We start from the raw sequence: 18,486 nt of genomic DNA, 5'->3' as shown, positions 1-18,486 counted from the left end.
GGAGCTTGAATTTCTCACTCCTGTATTCCATGAGATATACTTTCAAAATAAGACATAAAACAGCATATGAGTTATTTTGAAATAACTTTAAAAAGCACAGTGTAAACATTATATACACACAACAGATCTAATATCAAATGTTTTATTTGAGTGCAATCCAACATATGGCTAAAGACAAAGGTATACAAGGTCAAGTCTACATATACTAAAAAAAAATGTTACCAACTTTTTTTAACACAAGCACACAAAAGTTTAACTTTTTTCTTATTCAGTCACTTCAAGGCCACAGGGGAAGTGTTGAGTTTTGGCTGTGAAAATGGATGGACTAACTGACTGAGGGGGAGAACTGGGGGAGGTGCTTGATTTAGAAGGAGGGAGGAGGGAAGAGGGGGGTGAGAGGAAAAGAAAGAGGAGGGGAATACCACCCACTTAGCCAGTTGTGGAGAGGTTCTGGGGGTTGGGCTGCCCACAGGAAACAGTTGTGGCTCTGGCCCAGGCCTCACACTAAGCAATCCTGGGCCACCCAGTCACCGGCAGACAGACCCACCAAATGGCCCGGACAGTCGACCAACAGGGATTTGTTTATTTTTCATCTCTCGGCGGTGGGGGGAAAATTGCTCGGCACAAGCTGTTTATTAGGCCTTTGATTTATCATGTGTCAGCGTCCGCTTGCAGGGAATGTGTACACAACTAACAATAACTGGGCTAGCGATACACAAGCACAGCTCGTGTATACTTTTCAGGTTCGGAGGCTGAGAGAATGTGCTGCGGAGAAGCCAGGAGGCAAAACAAAAAGAGGAAAAATGGGAAGCCTCCCACGCTGAAGGCAAGGCTGAACTGCATTATGGGTCATTCTCCAGCTGTCCTTCATTGTTGATGTCATGTGGGACTGGATTGCAGTGGGTGTGGGAAGGGAGAGAACATGTGGACAAACATAGGATTCCTGTGGTCACATAAATGAAATGCATTAAGCCAAATGGATCAGCATTTGGCAGAATTTGGGCATTACTAATGATCAGAAATCAAAACATGCTTCATGTGTGACTGCACTTTACTGAGTAAATTATTGCAACGTTATCTGACAAGAATTATTATTGTTGATTTTGTGCTATCATCATCACTGAGCTACATGAAGACACATGAAAATTTGATCACTACAGATACTCTATGTGACTTATGTAAGTAATTTCACTTGCACTTTATTTTTGCTGTTTGGGACTCTGACTTGTGAATGTAGCTGCTACCCCTGGAGGATGCTGCCGAACGAAATTTTGTTGTATACTGTACAATGATAATAAAGTTTATTTTATGGCGCATTTGTCTTCGCCTTATTTCAAATGCCTTGGAGAATTTCCTTATATCATATTGTATATCATACAATGTACGTACTACCTTAACTTTCTAAAAGTCAACTTAACCTTAGTTTTTTAAAGTGCAAGTTCCTCACTAGCCTACTAATAACAATATCAAGAGAAGACAATAAGAATAAAAAAGGAAAATGCTATGATACTCATTATACTAGAAGTGCTTCATAAAGATCTGTAATTTTGGGACGATGGTTAGTTACAGTTGCCTATTTCTAGCATTTGATCATAAAACATAATCAGCTAGTGAAATAAGGAAACAAAGTGAAAATTGCTGGTGTCATCAACAGTTAAATTTAAGTTATTATTGTGGTGACATGAGACATTTTTATCAACAAAACATTGAAAGAACTTATTTTAGATCAATTCATGTTTATTTAGCATGCATAAAATGCACAAGATAATTTGTGGTGGATATTCAAGCATTTGAGATCTTTTTTATTTTACTACCAGTATGACTGAATGCGGGCAGCACGGTGGCTTGGTGGTTAGCACCGTTGCCTCACAGCAAGAAGGTTCCCGGTTCGACTCCCTGGCCCGGCGGAGTCTTTCTGTGTGGAGTTTGCATGTTCTCCCCGTGCTTGTGTGGTTGGGTTCCCTTTGGATACTCCAGCTTCCTCCCACAGTCCAAAAACATGCATAGTAGGTTAACTGATGACTCTAAATTACCCATAGGTGTGAGTTGATTGATTGGTCCAGGACCAGGAAATGGGCAGGAAGCATCTCTGTAGACCCCTCATACCCGTTATATAATACATCCATGCTCACACCCAGGACACAGACTGTTTGAACTCCTCCCCTCTGGACGGCGCTGCAGAGCACTGCACGCCAAAACCTCCTGACACAGAGACAGTTTCTTTCCCCAAGCTGTTGTTCTGATGAACTCTCATAACACATAGAGTCTCAGAGAATCAATCACTGTGCAATAATAATAATAACCACAATCATATGCTGTAACAAAGCACCTCCCAATAATCTAATATCTACCTCATTCTGCTCCCCCTCTCACTTTTTAGAAATTGTATATATGTTATTAAGAGCTGTCATTACCATGTCTACCTCAGTACTGCTGCACCTTTCACTTTTTTAATTGTATATATGTTAATAAGTGCCACATTTGTTTATTTACTGTACATTTGTTTATTTACTGTTTGTTACTTTTTAAATCTGGGTACAGTGAGCGAAATAACCGGAGTCAAATTCCTTGTCGGGCATGATCAAACTTGGCCAATAAAGCTGATTCTGATTGATGATTGATTGATGTGGCCCTGCGATGGACTGGCGACCTGTGCAGGGTGTAACCCCTGCCTCTCCCCTGAAAATGAGCTGGGATAGACTCCAGCAGACCCCTGTGACCCTGCAAAGGATAAGGCGAATATAGATAATGGATAGATGGATGGATGTTCTATGTATTTTTAATTCTTACACTGTCTACACGCATATTCCAAAATACCTCTTGTGCATTTTGACTTGTAGTTACTCACAGTTGGGGAGTACCAAGTAGTTTGTTGCAGAGTTACATGATTAGACTGGAATGTAAACATAACTTAGTTCCATAACAAAATAGATTATTTTGTAGTAAAACAAAATTCTATTAGAGTTTATTCTCATGAAGGTTACAATGAAATGTATTATTCTAATACAAGTGCAAAGCTCAACATTCACTTTGTTGCATTGCATCATTATTCCAGATTGGGACACTTCTTTTTTATAAAATCATATTTATTCATTCCATATTTCATTAACACATTTCAGCCATACTGTTGGAACAAAATGAGTGTAACGCCATCCAGGCTAGGGGGTTTATAAGCAAAAGTCTGTCTCTTTTTCTTGGTTTCTCGGAACAAGAACTGATTATAAGTATTTTCATGAATTATCTGTATTCTCAATTGTCCTTATTTTGACTATATTGATTCATGTGCAGTGTTTAAATGCTTCTATTTGCACAGTTTTTTTTTGTTTGTTTTTTTCTTCTTCTATTGGTTGTTATAGCGAGATAATGGCTATTATAATTCTTCAACACACCTTTATAGAAATGAATGTGTCATTAACAGACTTGTGCAGACCTCGTTGACATCCTGATGACAACCATTAATTAAAATCCGGTATGGAAACAGGGAAACATCTTAAAACATGCAGGGCATGTGAGTACCCCACTCCAGTACCAGGATTGAGAACTACTGGTTTAGATAATCCAAAGGAAATGAAAAATCGATAAATTACAGTTTTTTAATTAACTAAATAAATTAGCCCAACTATCAACTAGATGTTAACAAGGTATATAGCTGCATGTGATAAACATGTTTCAACCTTCTCAACAATTAGTGACTATAATTAACTCGATACAATTTATGATAAAATGTTCTTCTCTCTGAAATGTCTTAATGTGGGGAAAAAAAGATTTCATCAAACAACATTTCAATTGATTTACATTCCAGAGATGCTCATACACGCATTTGTTTTTTTTGTTTTTTGTCTTTATTGATTTTACAAAAAAACAAGGCACTTTTCATTCCAGAAGAACATTTGCATCAAAGAACACTGAGCGACCAATGAGTAAAACAAAACAAAGAAGATACAGAGCAAAAAAGAAAGAAAATGAATAAACAATGAAATAAAATAAAAAAAATAAAAAAACGCAAGTGATCCGTCAGGAATTAGGGTACAAAGATACTTATGAAGATGCTGGGCTTTTTGAATCATGCAAGATTTTAAATATTTTTGTACTGAATTATTTCATTTAGATATGAAATGAAGATTGGATTAATTTTCAAAAAGCGACATTTATGAATAAAAAATTCAGCCAATATAATTAAATTATTGATTCCAAAGTCTATTTTTTTGTCCTCCACTTGTAAACCAACCGAATGCTTTCAAATGTAAGAATAGGAATGGTTGGATCATTATAGGTGATCCAGTATTGGAAAGCATCCCAAAAGGTCCTAGTTGGGCTACAAGAGAAAAAAAGATGCTCTAAGGTTTCGATGTCTGCGTTACAAAAAGTACAAATATTCAAATCTAAATTAAACCTTTTATGTAAAAAATCATTACATGGATAGGCCTTATTCATTATTTTAAAATGAGCTTCTTTAGCCTTAGGTGGAAGTGGAAAGGAGAGGTAACTGGTTCTCATCTTAATTAAAAAACTAATAGTATAATGTTGAAACATACATTTCCTCTTCAAAGGTGAAGAGAAACACACCAAAGTAAAATTAGTTCTCAAGAATGTATTATTGCATTTTTTATCTAAAAAAATACAAACATCTATAACTAAAGAAGGCATTTGTGGACTAACCACAGAATAAATCATCATGCCTTTAAGTTGGAGAATCATTGCTTGTGGAACTGCCTTAATTACTGTGTTATATTGTCTATTTGTATCATACACGCATTTGTTAAGGTCATGTGAGTGTTGCCCTTTCCTATACTACCAACATGTGGAATTCCTTACCGACAGCCATAAAAGAGAGCAAATCCCTAATCTCCTTCAAATCTGCCCTAAAAAGCCACCTACAGGAGGCTGCTACTCGTAACTGGGAATAATCAAAGCCTCTACTACACATCCCGCTGTTCCTTCTGATTATTGCTTCTTGTTTCTTGTTTTTGTTTTTGGTTTTGTTTTCTGCTTTTGTTTTGTATTACCTAGCTTATTCTATTTGTCTCATCACCTTTTTAGTCTCTCTCGGTGCAAAATAACAGTAATTCCCCCCTTTTCTTTTTGTACAATCTTCCCTACAAAGTACTGCTTCTTACCTGTATGTCATTCAATGTTATATGAGTTAAAAAAAAGGTCTCCAATGTAAACAAGTGTAATGCTTTCTTGGAATAATGCCTTTTAGTTGACTTTGTATCAGCGAATCTGTACTGTCATGAAACTATACCTGATCGTATGCAATTCTTCTAATAAATTCTTCAATCAATCAATCAAAGCCCTTTGAGTTCACCGTGATTTCACCGGAGGTCGTTCCTTATTGTTCCACGTGGTGGCGGTATAACGCCTCTAGCCGTAGAAGAAGAGTACTGGCTACGTCATATCCGATAAAGAGCCAATCAGATCACTGGACGCTACGAGTGCTTCTAGTTTGAATCTTGGGCGGTGGTTGGCACGTAGGTAAGCGCTGTTTTGTCCATAAAATAAATACATATTAATCGGTCGACAAGCATTTGTTGTACATTGCTTAATTAAAAAGTTAAAAGATAACATGGTTGAGCAGCAACCATAACCGAATGATAGTTGGTTATCTCCCACGTTAACGTTAATGTTGATATCTTTTACACCAGAGAGAAACAACGCTGAAATGGATTTCGGTTTGTCCAGACTTCTTGTTGGGCTCTCTGTTCAGATCAGTCGCAGCGATGGTGAGTCTATATGATGATTGTTATGGCATTTTTCGTTTGGTTTAATTTTAGTGTGAATAATAAATTTGTGTCGTTAACGTGACCTTTGACCGCTTGTGTGTGAAACAGGTCGAGTCCATTCTGCCACTGTGACAACTGTGGATGCCACAAAGTCCACGGCCATGGTGGAGTGGCTTGAGAGAAAAATTACTCGCGGAAAAGAGGTTAGGATATAAAATGAAACAAAAGAATAATGCCAATTATACTCTAATGTCATTAATCCCTTGTGGGACAAACATATTTCCTTATCCATAAAGCATAAGATGGTAGGTCATCTGTTTATCTTTCCATAATTGGAATTACACAGCAGTAATATTGCTGCTGAACTGAAATAAAATAACCCTAATACCTGGTTATTTTATCATGTCATGTCTAGAAATCGTGTTGACAGTTAAACTAGACAAATACCAGACCTAATTTAGATGAAATTCTCCAGTAGTTGAAGGAACATATTCTGACAGGCTGTAACATACAGACAGTTGTAAATGTAGTGTGTGTGTGTGTGTGTGACACTTTTTTAAAACTAATTATTTCTTAAATGTTTGAGCACATTGTAATGGAAATTTAAGATATTTTTCTGTATTTAGGTCGAAATCAATGAATTATGCACCCTCAATCCAGAGCTTTTGAACCAGATAAATGCTGTCTCAGAGAAAGCTGCTGCACCAACTGTTGCTGCTACAGACAAGGTCAGTGATGATCTACAATATCATTTAACAATCCTTTCTTTCTGAGTAAACAGGTTGAGTTAAGGTTTAAATGAGGACATTAATACAACCCACATTTTCTGCATTTTTAACATTTCTTTAGATGTTGAGGTCACCAGTCGGTTAAACTTGACACTTTGCTTGGGGCAACCTTGGTCTAGAATTTTTGTATTTTTTTTTTAATTTGCTCTGATAAAAGTAACAAAGAAAGAAGATGGTGTATGGATTTAAATGATCACAAACGCCAGTACCTACTCTTAATTTGACTCTGTTAATCATTTCTTCCTATAGTGTTTTCTGTCATTGAAGAACTCCTAGAATTGTAACCAGATCAGAGATCATCGCCAACCAATTTCACATTAGGCTGCATATGCTGTACTTTGGAATTAGGTGGCACAAAGAAAATATACATTTTTAAAGGAAGTAGATGCCACAGAATGAGTAGGTGGAGTTGACACCCTCAATGTAAGTCTACTACTGTTAACACACAAAAGATTTAAAACATTTAATCAAAGTTGTCATTAAACAAAAATGGATATTGTTTGAAATTCTTCAAGTGTATGTTTTTGATCCACTTCAAATATTGACAGGAATTTTGCTTGGGCATCAGGAAACGGTGCCAGCTTTTGGGGAGGGAAGCCTTTTTAAATAATTAACATTGCAATTACAAACAAATGATGTTTGAAGAAAAAAGTTGAATGGTTGGCTTGATCAGAAATGCAAAATGTTTCAAATCCACTAAATTAGTGTGCATATGTAGAGTAAGGTTGTTAATTCATTTGTGTAACCAAAGGGAGGTAAATGTCTGGATTAAGAAACTAAAATTATTATTTTTTTTCCTTCTATCATCTGCAGAAGTACGAGAGTCGACTGCGCTCATCAAAGATTCCTGCTCCTTCCTCCTGTATGTATAACAAACCGCTTCATTTGTCTGTAACTACTATATTCAGTAACTGTCATCTAATAGCTTGTTTTGTTCCAAAGCCTCTTCTGTCCCGGTCGCAAAGGCTGACGAGTCAGGTTGGCAAGGCTTGCATGTTTCTCTGACGCAATTGGGTTTAATTTTCTAATCACTGCTTTCTTTTAAAGGGATCAGGGTGTAAATGCTAAGAATCACAAATCTGTGAGGGCCTAACTGTTCAGAGCTGAGTAATCAATTTGCTCTGTTAATAAGAATGTCGGAATGTAGCACTGTGGTGTATGTTGTTGTTTCTTGTTCATTAATCCCTAAATTCTGAATGGACAAATCACGCAGTACAACCTCCAAGAATCCAGTGACGATCAGAGAATCCTGTTAATTTGGGCCTATGCCAGTACATAGGGACTACTACTGTCATTTAGACACTTTTATCCAAAGCGACTTACATCTGAGAGAACTACACCAGCAAGAAATGACATAGGTGCAGCTGGATAAATGCTGGTCAGACTGCGTGAGTCCAGTTGGACACTGGTGCTGCCATTTCAGTGCTATCATTTGTATTTATTTTTTTCTCTCCTTTCTCAATGTTGCTGGACTGCGCTGATTTAAATTTTTTCCCTCCCTAGTTTTGCCAAAGCCTTTGTTTGTATACATTTTTGCTTCTAAACTAATTTTCTAATCATTACTTCAAATTAATTTTTCTGCCACTTAGCATCTCTGAAGATAGTTTGTTTCAACTAAAAATGGCAGAGATATTGTTTTGGATCACTTTTTGGAAACTACAGTCCTTAGATGTCGTCTTATCAGGGCATGGGTTACATTTATGGACAGTGGAAAAACAATACACACGTTTTCCCTCTTTTAAAAACACAAATCGTCATCATCATTGCAATGTGTGTGTTACTTTTAGATGTTACTCGGTCCCGACAGACGTGCTTGTTCCAGATCCCAGCTCCTCCAGCACAGGTTTCAACTACTGCAAACCCAGAGAGGAGCCATGCTGATGTCAAACAATCTCCAGTCCTAACAAGCTCTGGTTGGTAGATTTTAATTATTTTTTTAAATACTATATTTTTTTAGTGATGAACCCAAATGAAAATTTGTGGCCGAAACCGAAAATATTAATAAACACTTGGCCGAATACCGAACAATGGTTCTTCGTAGTTTTTTCATTTATTTTGCCAATTTTTTCACCATTGCATAAATCAATTAAATGTGCAGTGAAATACCCACCAGTCACAATTTGTCTTACTGTACTTCATTTTTCATTTTCTCCTGTTCAAATCCAATTAATCGGGTCGCGGTGGGGCGGGGCTGATCTCCGCAATTTGAAGCCTTGTATAATAATTGTAAAAATCTGGGTTATTTTCTTGGAGGATCTCGTCAAACATATCAGACAGTGAGGGTTCGTGCACCGCATCGCTAGTACGGGCCCTTTTCTCTGCTCTGTGCGTCCCGTGACCGTCTCCATCATCAAGCGGCTTTCCCAAATCCAACTCAGCCTGGATCATTTGTTGTGTGCTCTGTTTTTTCCCCACATCCAAGTAATGAGCTGACATGCTGACATGTTTGCTGCATTTAACACCACACACTCCTCACTCCATGCTGTTCGCTGTTTGATTGCGTCATCTAAACTTGCAGTTATTAATTGTTTGTTTTTTTCCCCACTTATTCCACTGAACACCAAAAGCGTTTTTGTTGCTATTTTAAATTTCGGGTTACCGGATATTCGATGCATCACTAATATTTTTCGCTTTCTTTGTTTAGTAATGTGGGTATTTTCATTTTAAATAGTCACTGAATTGTCCATCTTTGTGTAGTTGTTTCCAATCAACAGCGTAGAGGGAATGATGTCAAACCAGCACCATCACATTTTCTACGTGAGTCCATAAAGGAAAATGAACCTAAAGGAATGATTACTCAGTCTTCCTCCACAGGTTGGTAACCAAAATAGTCACGTTTACTCTAAGGTACTTGACAACTGACGTTTTGAGTTAACGATTACATCATTTCTATGCAATTCAGTCAGAAGAAAATCAGTGGCTCCCCAGGAGTTAAACAAAGGCAACAAAAGGCTGTCTTGTGTGATAAAGCCCTTTGACGCGCAGCCCAAGAGAGGAAAGGTACCAACTCTCCTTTTCTTATTTATTTGAATCTTAAAGACACAGTTTACTTTTTTAAATATATATTTGCTTTTAGTTTGGGGAAGCTTCTAGGCCAAACCAGAAGTTTTATGAGATGATTCAAGACTTCAGAGAGAACCTGGAGATAACGCCGTTATCAACTACAAACGTGGTGAGTTTTGTCACAGAAGCTTGTTCCATGTAGGAATCTTTTGAGAATACTCATTCATTCATTCACGTGACCATCATCACTCTTTACAGACTCAGTCTCTCAGAATTTGTGTGTGTGTTCGTAAGCGCCCCTTAAACAAGCAAGGTGAGTCGTGAATAATTTGTCCTTTTTTATATGGTATCTAATTAATATAATGCAGTAATAATTCACAAGGAAATACAATGTATTGTAATTGTAAACTTTTCCCTCTATATTTCAGAGATGAATAAGAAGGAGATAGATGTGGTGTCTGTACCTGGCAATGGTACATTACTGGTCCATGAGCCTAAACAAAAGGTGGACCTCACCAAGTACTTGGACAACCAGGTCTTCCACTTCGACTACTCCTTTGACCATAGTGCCACCAATGACCTGGTCTACAAGTAATTCCTTAATTTCTTCCTATTAAGAAGTTTCTATGGTTTCTTCAGAACATTTTTAACCATTGTATCTGTTTTTCTTTATCTCCACCCCCTTAGGTTTACAGCCAAACCTTTGGTACAGTCCATCTTTGAGGGCAGCAAGGCAACTTGCTTTGCCTACGGACAGACGGGGAGCGGGAAGACGCATGTAAGTTTCAGATTTCTTCCTTGGGGTTGAGGTCAAGTTGTTTTTGAAAAGATTAGTTGTTTTTTCCAACTATGTAATATATTTTAATTATTCCCTCCCCCCACAGACAATGGGAGGGGATTTCACAGGAAAGCAACAGAACAGCACTAAAGGAATATACGCCCTGGCAGGTTAGACAAAAAAAAAGTATTATCATTTTCTAGGTTGAGATGTTGGAATTTAAATTAATTAAAAGCTGCATGATTTTCAGCATAAGTCATTGGTTTAATTATGCTTTCCTTGAGTAATTTTCATGTAATTGAATATTAATTTATTTTTGTCTCCCTTTTACAGCCCACGATGTTTTTGCGTACCTCAACCACAAGAAGTATGCCAATCTGGATCTGTCTGTCTACGTCAGCTTCTTTGAGATTTACAATGGCAAAGTAAGAGAAGAAAATATTCTCCATAAAGACATTTAAGATAATTTAGTTTATTCCAAGTAATCCCTTGGGTAAAGTGCACTTTTTCGTTTAGGTATATGACCTGCTAAATAAGAAGGCCAAGCTCCGGGTTTTGGAGGACGACAGACAGCAGGTTCAGGTGGTGGGGCTGGAAGAGGTCTATGTGTCCTCAAAAGAAGAGGTCATCAAGATAATACAGGCGGGCAGTGCATGCAGGTACTACTCTTAAAGGGGACCTATTATGAAAAACACTTTTTTTTTTTTTCTTGCTTTAACATATATAAAGTGGTCTCCCCTCAACCTGCCAACTCAGAGAAGGAGGAAAGCAACCAAATTCTGCAGTGTCTGTACAGCCACCCGGATGCGCCATCCAGTGTGATGTGGCTTCTACGAGCCGTTCAGATTCTGCTCCCTTTCGTTATGTAACCAAAATGCAATTTGCATCAGTTGGGCTCTGATGCGTGAAACCAAGCCCACAACTAACTCCGCCGGCCGGAGCTTCCGCCATTTTTTCGTAGCGGTGTATCGTGTCATTCAGGCAGCCAATCAGCACAGAGCCTCATTATCATAGCCCCGCCCACTCAGAATCCCGCATAGATAATGAGGTTAGAGAATGGGAAGATAGACATGGCTCAGAAGCTGAATTTCTAATTTATTTAGCAAAAACAATCAAAATCTTGTTTTTAAGACATTCAAGGCCTGTTTAAAATAGATATTAGATGCCATAATGGGTCCTCTTTAAACATTTCCAGCATAAATATTTATCTCTAATATTTCTACTACAACTTGTCATCCCATAAGAATATAAGTTTTAAACTTCAGTTTAGAGGAAACATCACTTAATAATCGAGAAAATAATTTCTTTGCTGTTCTCTTCCTCTTTTACTGTAACTGCAGGACATCTGGCCAGACGTCAGCCAATGCCAACTCATCTCGCTCTCACGCTATCCTTCAGATTTTGCTACGTTGCAATGATCGTGCAAGCACACTGCACGGCAAATTTTCATTGGTCGATTTAGCTGGCAATGAGCGCGGCACAGATGTAAGCAGCAACGACCGCAGCACCATGGTGGAGACCGCTGAGATCAATCGCAGTCTACTTGCTCTTAAGGTAGCGTATAGTTGATGAGGAGTCATGCATACAATGTAAAGGAACTGTCTGCACACGAAAATCCTTATTTTGTATTTAAACCTAAGCTAAGATGCAGACAAATGGAGTTTACAAAACTGGGGAACACCGAGAATATTTGAGTAACTTTTATGATGTTTTCACAATTTTTATGTTTGCTTAATATGGATTAATTGCAATTTAATGACGTTTTAAATCTAACACAAATGTTCACTGATTTCTGTTGCAGGAATGTATTCGTTCACTGGGAATGAACAGCGATCACATTCCTTTTCGGATGAGCACTCTTACCAAAGTGCTGAGGGATTCCTTCACTGGGGAAAAGTCCAAGACCTGCATGGTATGTTAGCACACATTTCATCCTACTCTCTGACTGGCACTGGTTTCCTGTAGAGGATGATGTCTATACATCTCAAATATACTTTTGTTTTTTTTATTTTATTGTACAGATTGCCATGGTGTCTCCAGGCATGACTTCCTGTGAATATACTATGAATACCTTACGTTATGCCAACAGGTATAAAGTTCAACTTTAATGAGGAGTGGTTTTCCTCTTATGTTGATCTTCTCTGTGATGTACCCTCAGATAACTGCTGGGAATGAGTGACATTAAAGTCAAATTTAATTAATATACAATTTTAATGTGTATTTCTCAGACAATGCAGCTTGAACTTTTTTTTTTTTTAAATACAGAGCGAAGGAGCTGAAAGGCAATCCCAAAGTAAATGGAGAACCTAAGGCACAGCAACCTCTTAACAGTTCCTCAGAGGAGGAGGTAAGTCTGTGCCACATCTACATTTAATGTGTCTTATTTTAAGTTTTATAGCCTTTGTACGATTAGTTTCAAATTCGGTCTCTTGTGTGCTCTAGGAAACTAGTGTGGAGACCAGTGTCTATGATGTCGTATCTCATGTGGCAGACTTGGAGGAGACCGTGTATGCAGAGCTCAAGGTAGTTTGAATTCTGCGCTTAACAGCAAATGTTTGTTTGTATTTTTTTTAAATAAAGCTGTATTTTAAAACCCCTAGTGGTTGCAGAAGTGGGCTGGAATCTGCAGGACACAGGTTCAAGCCCCCAGATTGCAACCAAGGTGAACCACCCTGGGCCCCTGAGCAAGCCCCTCAACCCCAACCGCTCCCCGGGTGCCGTCAAAATGGCAGCCCACTGCTCTCTAGTCTAATTAGAGATGGGTTAAATGCAGAGAAAACAAATCTACCTTCGGGTATCAAAGTTACAAAAAAAAGAAACATTTCCCTTGCCACTGTTTGGCTTAAGGTTTTTCTCCCACTAGGGGAGTTTTTTTTACCTGCCACTGTTTGTTATGTTTATATAATAATTGCTCGGGGGGTCATGTTCTGGGTCTCTTTAAAACACCTGAGGGGTATTCCAGAAAGCAGGTTCAAGAAACTCTGAGTTTAAACTTAAACTCTGAGTTGACTTACCCTGAGATAGGAAAATGTGAGTTTTCGGTTCCAGAACAGCGGATATGAGTTAGTTAATCAACTCTGAGTTTGTTAACCTTGAGTTAAGCGCGTGCATGAAGAAAATAAAAAGCCATCATCAATGGAGCCCTGATACAACGATTCACCATGGCAACCGGCGACAACAAAAGATCCACATACTTTTTCTTAAAAAAAAAACAAACTTTATTTAACATTTCAATTTACAAAATCCCTTTGAGGAAACTTTAGTTTGCATCTGAAGATCCACATACTTCACGCCACTGGAGTTAGAAGTGTTAATACGTGCCTATGGCGAGTATGAGAGCATATTTCGGAAAACAAAAACACAGCTGCAGCAGCAGAGGAGAGACGATTGGCGTGGGAGAAAGTTGCTGCAGTGAATGTGTAAGTTTGAATGCAGCATTCATTTAACATTTAAGCACACTGTCTTATAATATTACAGATGAAAACAGTGGTGGAATGGTATTGAATGAAATGTTATTGTCATTTAGATCAGGGGCAGCCGCACACTTCGGCTTCAGGGGAAAATGTTAAATCTTTTTTTTTTATATATACATTTATGGAATTACTGTCTATTTGTATTTATTTATTCTATTACTTAATACATATAAAATAACTACAAATGCATATCAGAACAGCATGATGGATTTCACTAGGTATTATCTTTCCCAACACTGGTACCCCCCCCTCATATCTTGAAATGTGATGTCCCTGAAGACAGTGGTCGCTATCAATCTCGTTTTTAGCGCGCTCTGCAGTATTACTAACTTACAAAAATGAAAAGGAAGCAGACAACCACGCAGTTTAAAAAAAAAAAAAAAAAAAGGCAAGTGATGGGTCCAATGTTGCCCCAGCAGCAGAAGATATTAACGAGGCTGTTAGCCACTGATTGATTAATTATGCAAGTTCATTATAAGGTAAGATATCAAGTCACCCTACCCTCTTATAAATCTGTTTAAGGGAAATATTTGACTTTTTCTATTTTTTTTTTTCTTTCTCTCTTCTGCTCCTCCCTCTCCTTTTTGCATTTGGACTTTAACTGAAGTTAAACTCGGATGTCCCTGTGATATTGTTGCACTGACATAGTCAGAGGTGGACAGAGTACTCGACCCCAGTACTTGAGTAAGAGTACAAATACTACTGGTCAAAATTTACTCCGTTACAAGTAAAAGTAGCTCAGTCAAAATATTACTCGAGTAAGAGTAGAAAAGTACTTGCTTTTAAAGGTACTTAAGTATCCAAAAGTAAATGCTTTTAAATTTACTTTAAGTAAGAGTAAATTTCAAAGCAGAGAGGTAGTTCTGCTTCGGCAGACACAATAAACATTTGAAAATAAATGTCTGGTTTGTCTGTGCCCTCGTTTTTTACTCGGTCGAACTCAAACATTGAGTTAAGATACGGCCAAGGATTTTGTGAAAGTCCCTGCTCCGAGTCCGGCTCATTATCAGACTCAGACGACTCAGCGGATTGTCTTTCTTCTCCTGACGCAGGCGTAGCCGTTGTTGCGGCTCTGTCTTGACAAACGCAGGCTACTTTGGCGGTATCGTTTTGAGGAGGCTTGACGTATTTCCGCTTTACGTACATCCCAGTGGAGAGCGTGCACTGTGATAGGTCTCCTCCTTTGACAAAAACTGCTTGTGTCCAATAGGATTTTAGGGAAGAAGAAAAAAGAGCAGACCTGAAAGTAACGAGTACTTTTCAGCCTTCCTAGAAATTTACTCGAGTAAAAGTAAAAATATTTGTCTTGGAAATGTATTCAAGTAAGAGTAATAAGTACCAAATAAATCTAATACTCAAGTAAAGTACAAATCCTCTGGATATGTACTTAAGTACAGTACTCAAGTAAATTTACTCCGTTACTGTCCACCACTGGACATAGTGAATAAAGTGAACAGAATGAGTTAAATTGCGTTCGTCAGATACGCTTTTTCTGCTCTCTAACTCTGCCGCTTGCTGTCCGTGGTGCAGAAAACGGATGCGTATTGCGTAAAGGCCCATTGGCTGAATTGACGCCACTGAGGGAGGAGACAGAGAGAAACTCTGGGTTTATTGAAGAAAACCTGCTAGCGAGCAAGTTGGGTTCACAAGGTCAGTTGCCGTAGTAACTGACTCAGAGTTTGAGTTACATAGCTTTCTGGAACTGAAAACTCTGGGTTTCCCTCATCTCAGGCTTAACAAACTCAGAGTTTTCACTAAACCCGCTTCCTGGAATAGCCCTCTGGAGACAACTTCTGTTGTAACAGATGCTATATAAATAAAATTTAATTGAATTCTTTTTTTTTTTTTTTTTTTTTGTCTTTAGAAAGGAGCTGAACTTTTAAAAGAAATGGACCAAATCTCCTACGACATTGAGGCAGGAATTCCAGGGTTGGTGGATCATTCCCGGAAGTTAATGGGTTTGTATAAACTACAATGTTTTTATGAAGTTATACTATATTGAAGCTAGTTTAGTTTGTTGTTTTTTGCACCAGTGGCCTTTATTCTGACATTAGGTGTACAGGAAATGGGTATAGAGAGGGAGGAGACAGCAACAGGCCGGGACTGGACCCTCCACTGCATGCATAAGGGGCGATGGCTGCTATAAATGCCACCCACTCAACCCACTGAGCTATCCAGGGCCCCAGTGTTTACATCTTAATATATAGATAACCAAAATACAATATGTAAGAGTATTTTTTTATATCTAGTTTTATTTGGTTTCTAGACATGGTTCTGGCTCTGCAGTCTGCTGTGGGGGAGGAGAGACTCATGAGGCTGAACCACTAACTGCCCAAATCAGCAACCTGAGAGATCAACAAACTGTTTTTACTGTCTTTCAATTGTGTGTTTTTGTGTTATTATTTTTGTCATAAATAAAATGTTTTGTAACACCATTTACAAATAAAGGATTGTCTTATCTTACAAAAAACATGTTTAGTCTTGTTTGTAGCTTTAAAAACTACTGGTGTACTTCACTGGATGTAAAACATAAGGGGGACATTTTTTTTTTTTTTTTTTTTTTTAAATGGAAATAGGAGTCACTGACATTTATTTTCATCAGTAACTGACAAGAATTTGCAATTAATTTATGTGTCTCTAGAATAAAAGTTGGAACTTCACTTATATCAAGTTATCGTGCCCTTAAAGCTGCTTCATAATTTTCATCATTTTTGCAAGTGGTTAAAAATAAATGAAATAGAAGGGATCATAAAAGAGGAGCTTTGTTGTACAAGTCGATCTACGGGGAGGAAACGAGAAACTGATCTGGTCAGTCGTTACATCATCGGTGTTATTGGTGCTCACTTTATGACAAGTCAAAAAAGTAATCCCCGAATTTGGGAAGTAGTCAAATTGATGCTTCGTTAAGAAGATGGTGTCTGCAATATGAACATCATCTGAAGATTATAGATGTGGGATGTAAAACTTCTGGCCACTATCTCCGCTTTGAGAGCAGTCGACCGAACAAATTCTATGGATAATGGACAAAAATCTGTTGACTGCACCTCACATTTATAGAGGTATGTTTTTATCTCTCTTAATGTGCAAACTAACTTGGATTAAATTCAACTTTATAGGCTCCATGTCATTGACAGCTACTAATCAAGCTAGAAATCTTGGTGTAATTATTATTGACTCAGACCTGAACTTCAACAGCCATCTAAAGTTTATCACTAAATATGCCTATTACCACCTGAAAAACATTGCTAGAATTAAAGGGTTTCTGTCTAAACAAGAAAAACATTCATGCATTCATTTTCAGTAGGTTGGATTATTGCAATGGCATCTTTACAGGCCTTAACAAGAAATCAATCAGGCAGCTGCAGCTGATCCAGAACGCTGCCGTCAGAGTCCTTACAAACACCAGGAAACTGGACCACATTATGAAATCACTACACTGGCTTCCAGTGAGTCAAAGAATAGAGTTTAAAATCTTACTGCTGGTCTACAAAGACCTGAATGGTCTTGGACCAAAATACATGCTTGATTTTATTTTTGTTTTTATTATGCTTATTTTTTTTCAATCAAAATGTTAAGCACTTTGTATTTCATGTACGTGGATGAAAGCTGCTATACAAATAAAATGTGATTGATTGATTGAAGCTTTATTGTTTTGCTGATATTAAACAATGAGAGACATGTTTTTCTCTGTTCACTTATTCTATTCTTTTTTTTTTTTTTTACCTTGTCAGCACACATATTAATGGTTGATACCATGGTGGTAAAAACCTAAGGCATATATATATGTGCATTGTTACTATATTTAATATATATATATATATATATATATATATATATATATATATATATATATATATATATATATATATATATATACACATACAAACCCAGTGTGTGTTTTTTTTTTTTTTTTTGGGGGGGGGCATCCACTGCTAAACCAGGAAGCAAGAACACATGGAGGCACACGTCAAGCACTGGAAATCTGCAACAAAAACCACAAACGAAACACGAAACCGACGCAGAGCCGACCAAAACACGAGCGCCAATCGACCAAATCTCGAGATCTAATCACAGTCTGAGCTAAGCTTATTCTATTCTATTCTATTCTACTATTATATTCCATTCCATTCTATTCTACTATTCTATTCCATTCTATTCTATTCCATTCCATTCTATTCCATTATATTCCATTATATTCTGATTGTATATCAGCCAGAACAGTAGGTGGCGCTAAAGGCGGCGCTAGTTGTATTTAAACCGAGGAGAGGACTGCAAATCTGCAACACAAACCACAAACGAAAGACGAAACCGACACAGAGCCGACCAAAACACGAGCAGCAATCGACCCAAATCTCGAGATCTAATCACAGTCTGAGCTAAGCTTATTCTATTTTATTTTACTATTCTATTCTATTCTACTATTCTATCCCATTCCATTCTATTCTATTCCATTCCATTCTATTCTGTTCTATTCTATTCTCTGCTATTCTATTCTATTCTCTGCTATTCTATTATATTCTATTCTCTGCTATTCTATTCTATTCTCTGCTATTCTATTCTATTCCATTCCATTCTATTCTGTTCTATTCTCTGCTATTCTATTCTATTCTACTATTCCATTCTATTCTATTCTATTCTCTGCTATTCTATTATATTCCATTCTATTCTATTCTCTGCTATTCTATTATATTCTATTCCATTCTATTCTATTCTATTCTATT

At 37.6% G+C, this 18,486-nt stretch overlaps 1 protein-coding gene across 2 annotated transcripts; it reads left to right on the top strand.

Moving 5' to 3' along the window:
- The first annotated feature begins 5,428 nt into the window (after window positions 1–5,428).
- On the top strand, window positions 5,429–17,420 carry kif2c (kinesin family member 2C). 2 transcript variants are annotated; one of them, XM_061732251.1, is made up of 23 exons: window positions 5,429–5,475; window positions 5,646–5,723; window positions 5,832–5,926; window positions 6,350–6,451; window positions 7,325–7,373; window positions 7,454–7,489; window positions 8,299–8,424; window positions 9,209–9,325; window positions 9,414–9,511; window positions 9,588–9,683; window positions 9,773–9,827; window positions 9,943–10,105; window positions 10,202–10,292; window positions 10,399–10,462; window positions 10,626–10,717; window positions 10,809–10,951; window positions 11,633–11,846; window positions 12,094–12,204; window positions 12,314–12,381; window positions 12,558–12,639; window positions 12,735–12,815; window positions 15,630–15,723; window positions 16,032–17,420. In XM_061732251.1, exons 2-23 carry the CDS (start codon window positions 5,663–5,665, stop codon window positions 16,091–16,093), a joined length of 2,100 nt encoding a protein of 699 aa, XP_061588235.1. In that variant the 5' UTR covers window positions 5,429–5,475; window positions 5,646–5,662; the 3' UTR covers window positions 16,094–17,420. The 2 variants fall into 2 exon arrangements, with proteins under 2 accessions (XP_061588235.1, XP_061588236.1); XM_061732252.1 differs by lacking the exons at window positions 5,429–5,475; window positions 7,454–7,489.
- The last annotated feature ends 1,066 nt before the right edge of the window (window positions 17,421–18,486 follow it).

The sequence above is a fragment of the Cololabis saira genome, chromosome 10, assembly GCF_033807715.1.
Source record: "Cololabis saira isolate AMF1-May2022 chromosome 10, fColSai1.1, whole genome shotgun sequence".
Taxonomy (NCBI): Eukaryota; Metazoa; Chordata; class Actinopteri; order Beloniformes; family Belonidae; genus Cololabis; species Cololabis saira.
Note: the sequence above shows the minus strand (reverse complement) of the source record. Positions and strands in the feature narration are given on the sequence as shown.

Excerpts from the sequence above, each read along its gene's own strand:
- kif2c (XM_061732251.1), top strand. The coding sequence starts at position 5,663 with ATGGATTTCGGTTTGTCCAGACTTCTTGTTGGGCTCTCTGTTCAGATC. Across the intron at positions 9,684-9,772 it reads CGTTATCAACTACAAACGTG|ACTCAGTCTCTCAGAATTTG; the intron begins GTGAGTTTTGTC and ends CACTCTTTACAG. Across the intron at positions 9,828-9,942 it reads GCGCCCCTTAAACAAGCAAG|AGATGAATAAGAAGGAGATA; the intron begins GTGAGTCGTGAA and ends TCTATATTTCAG.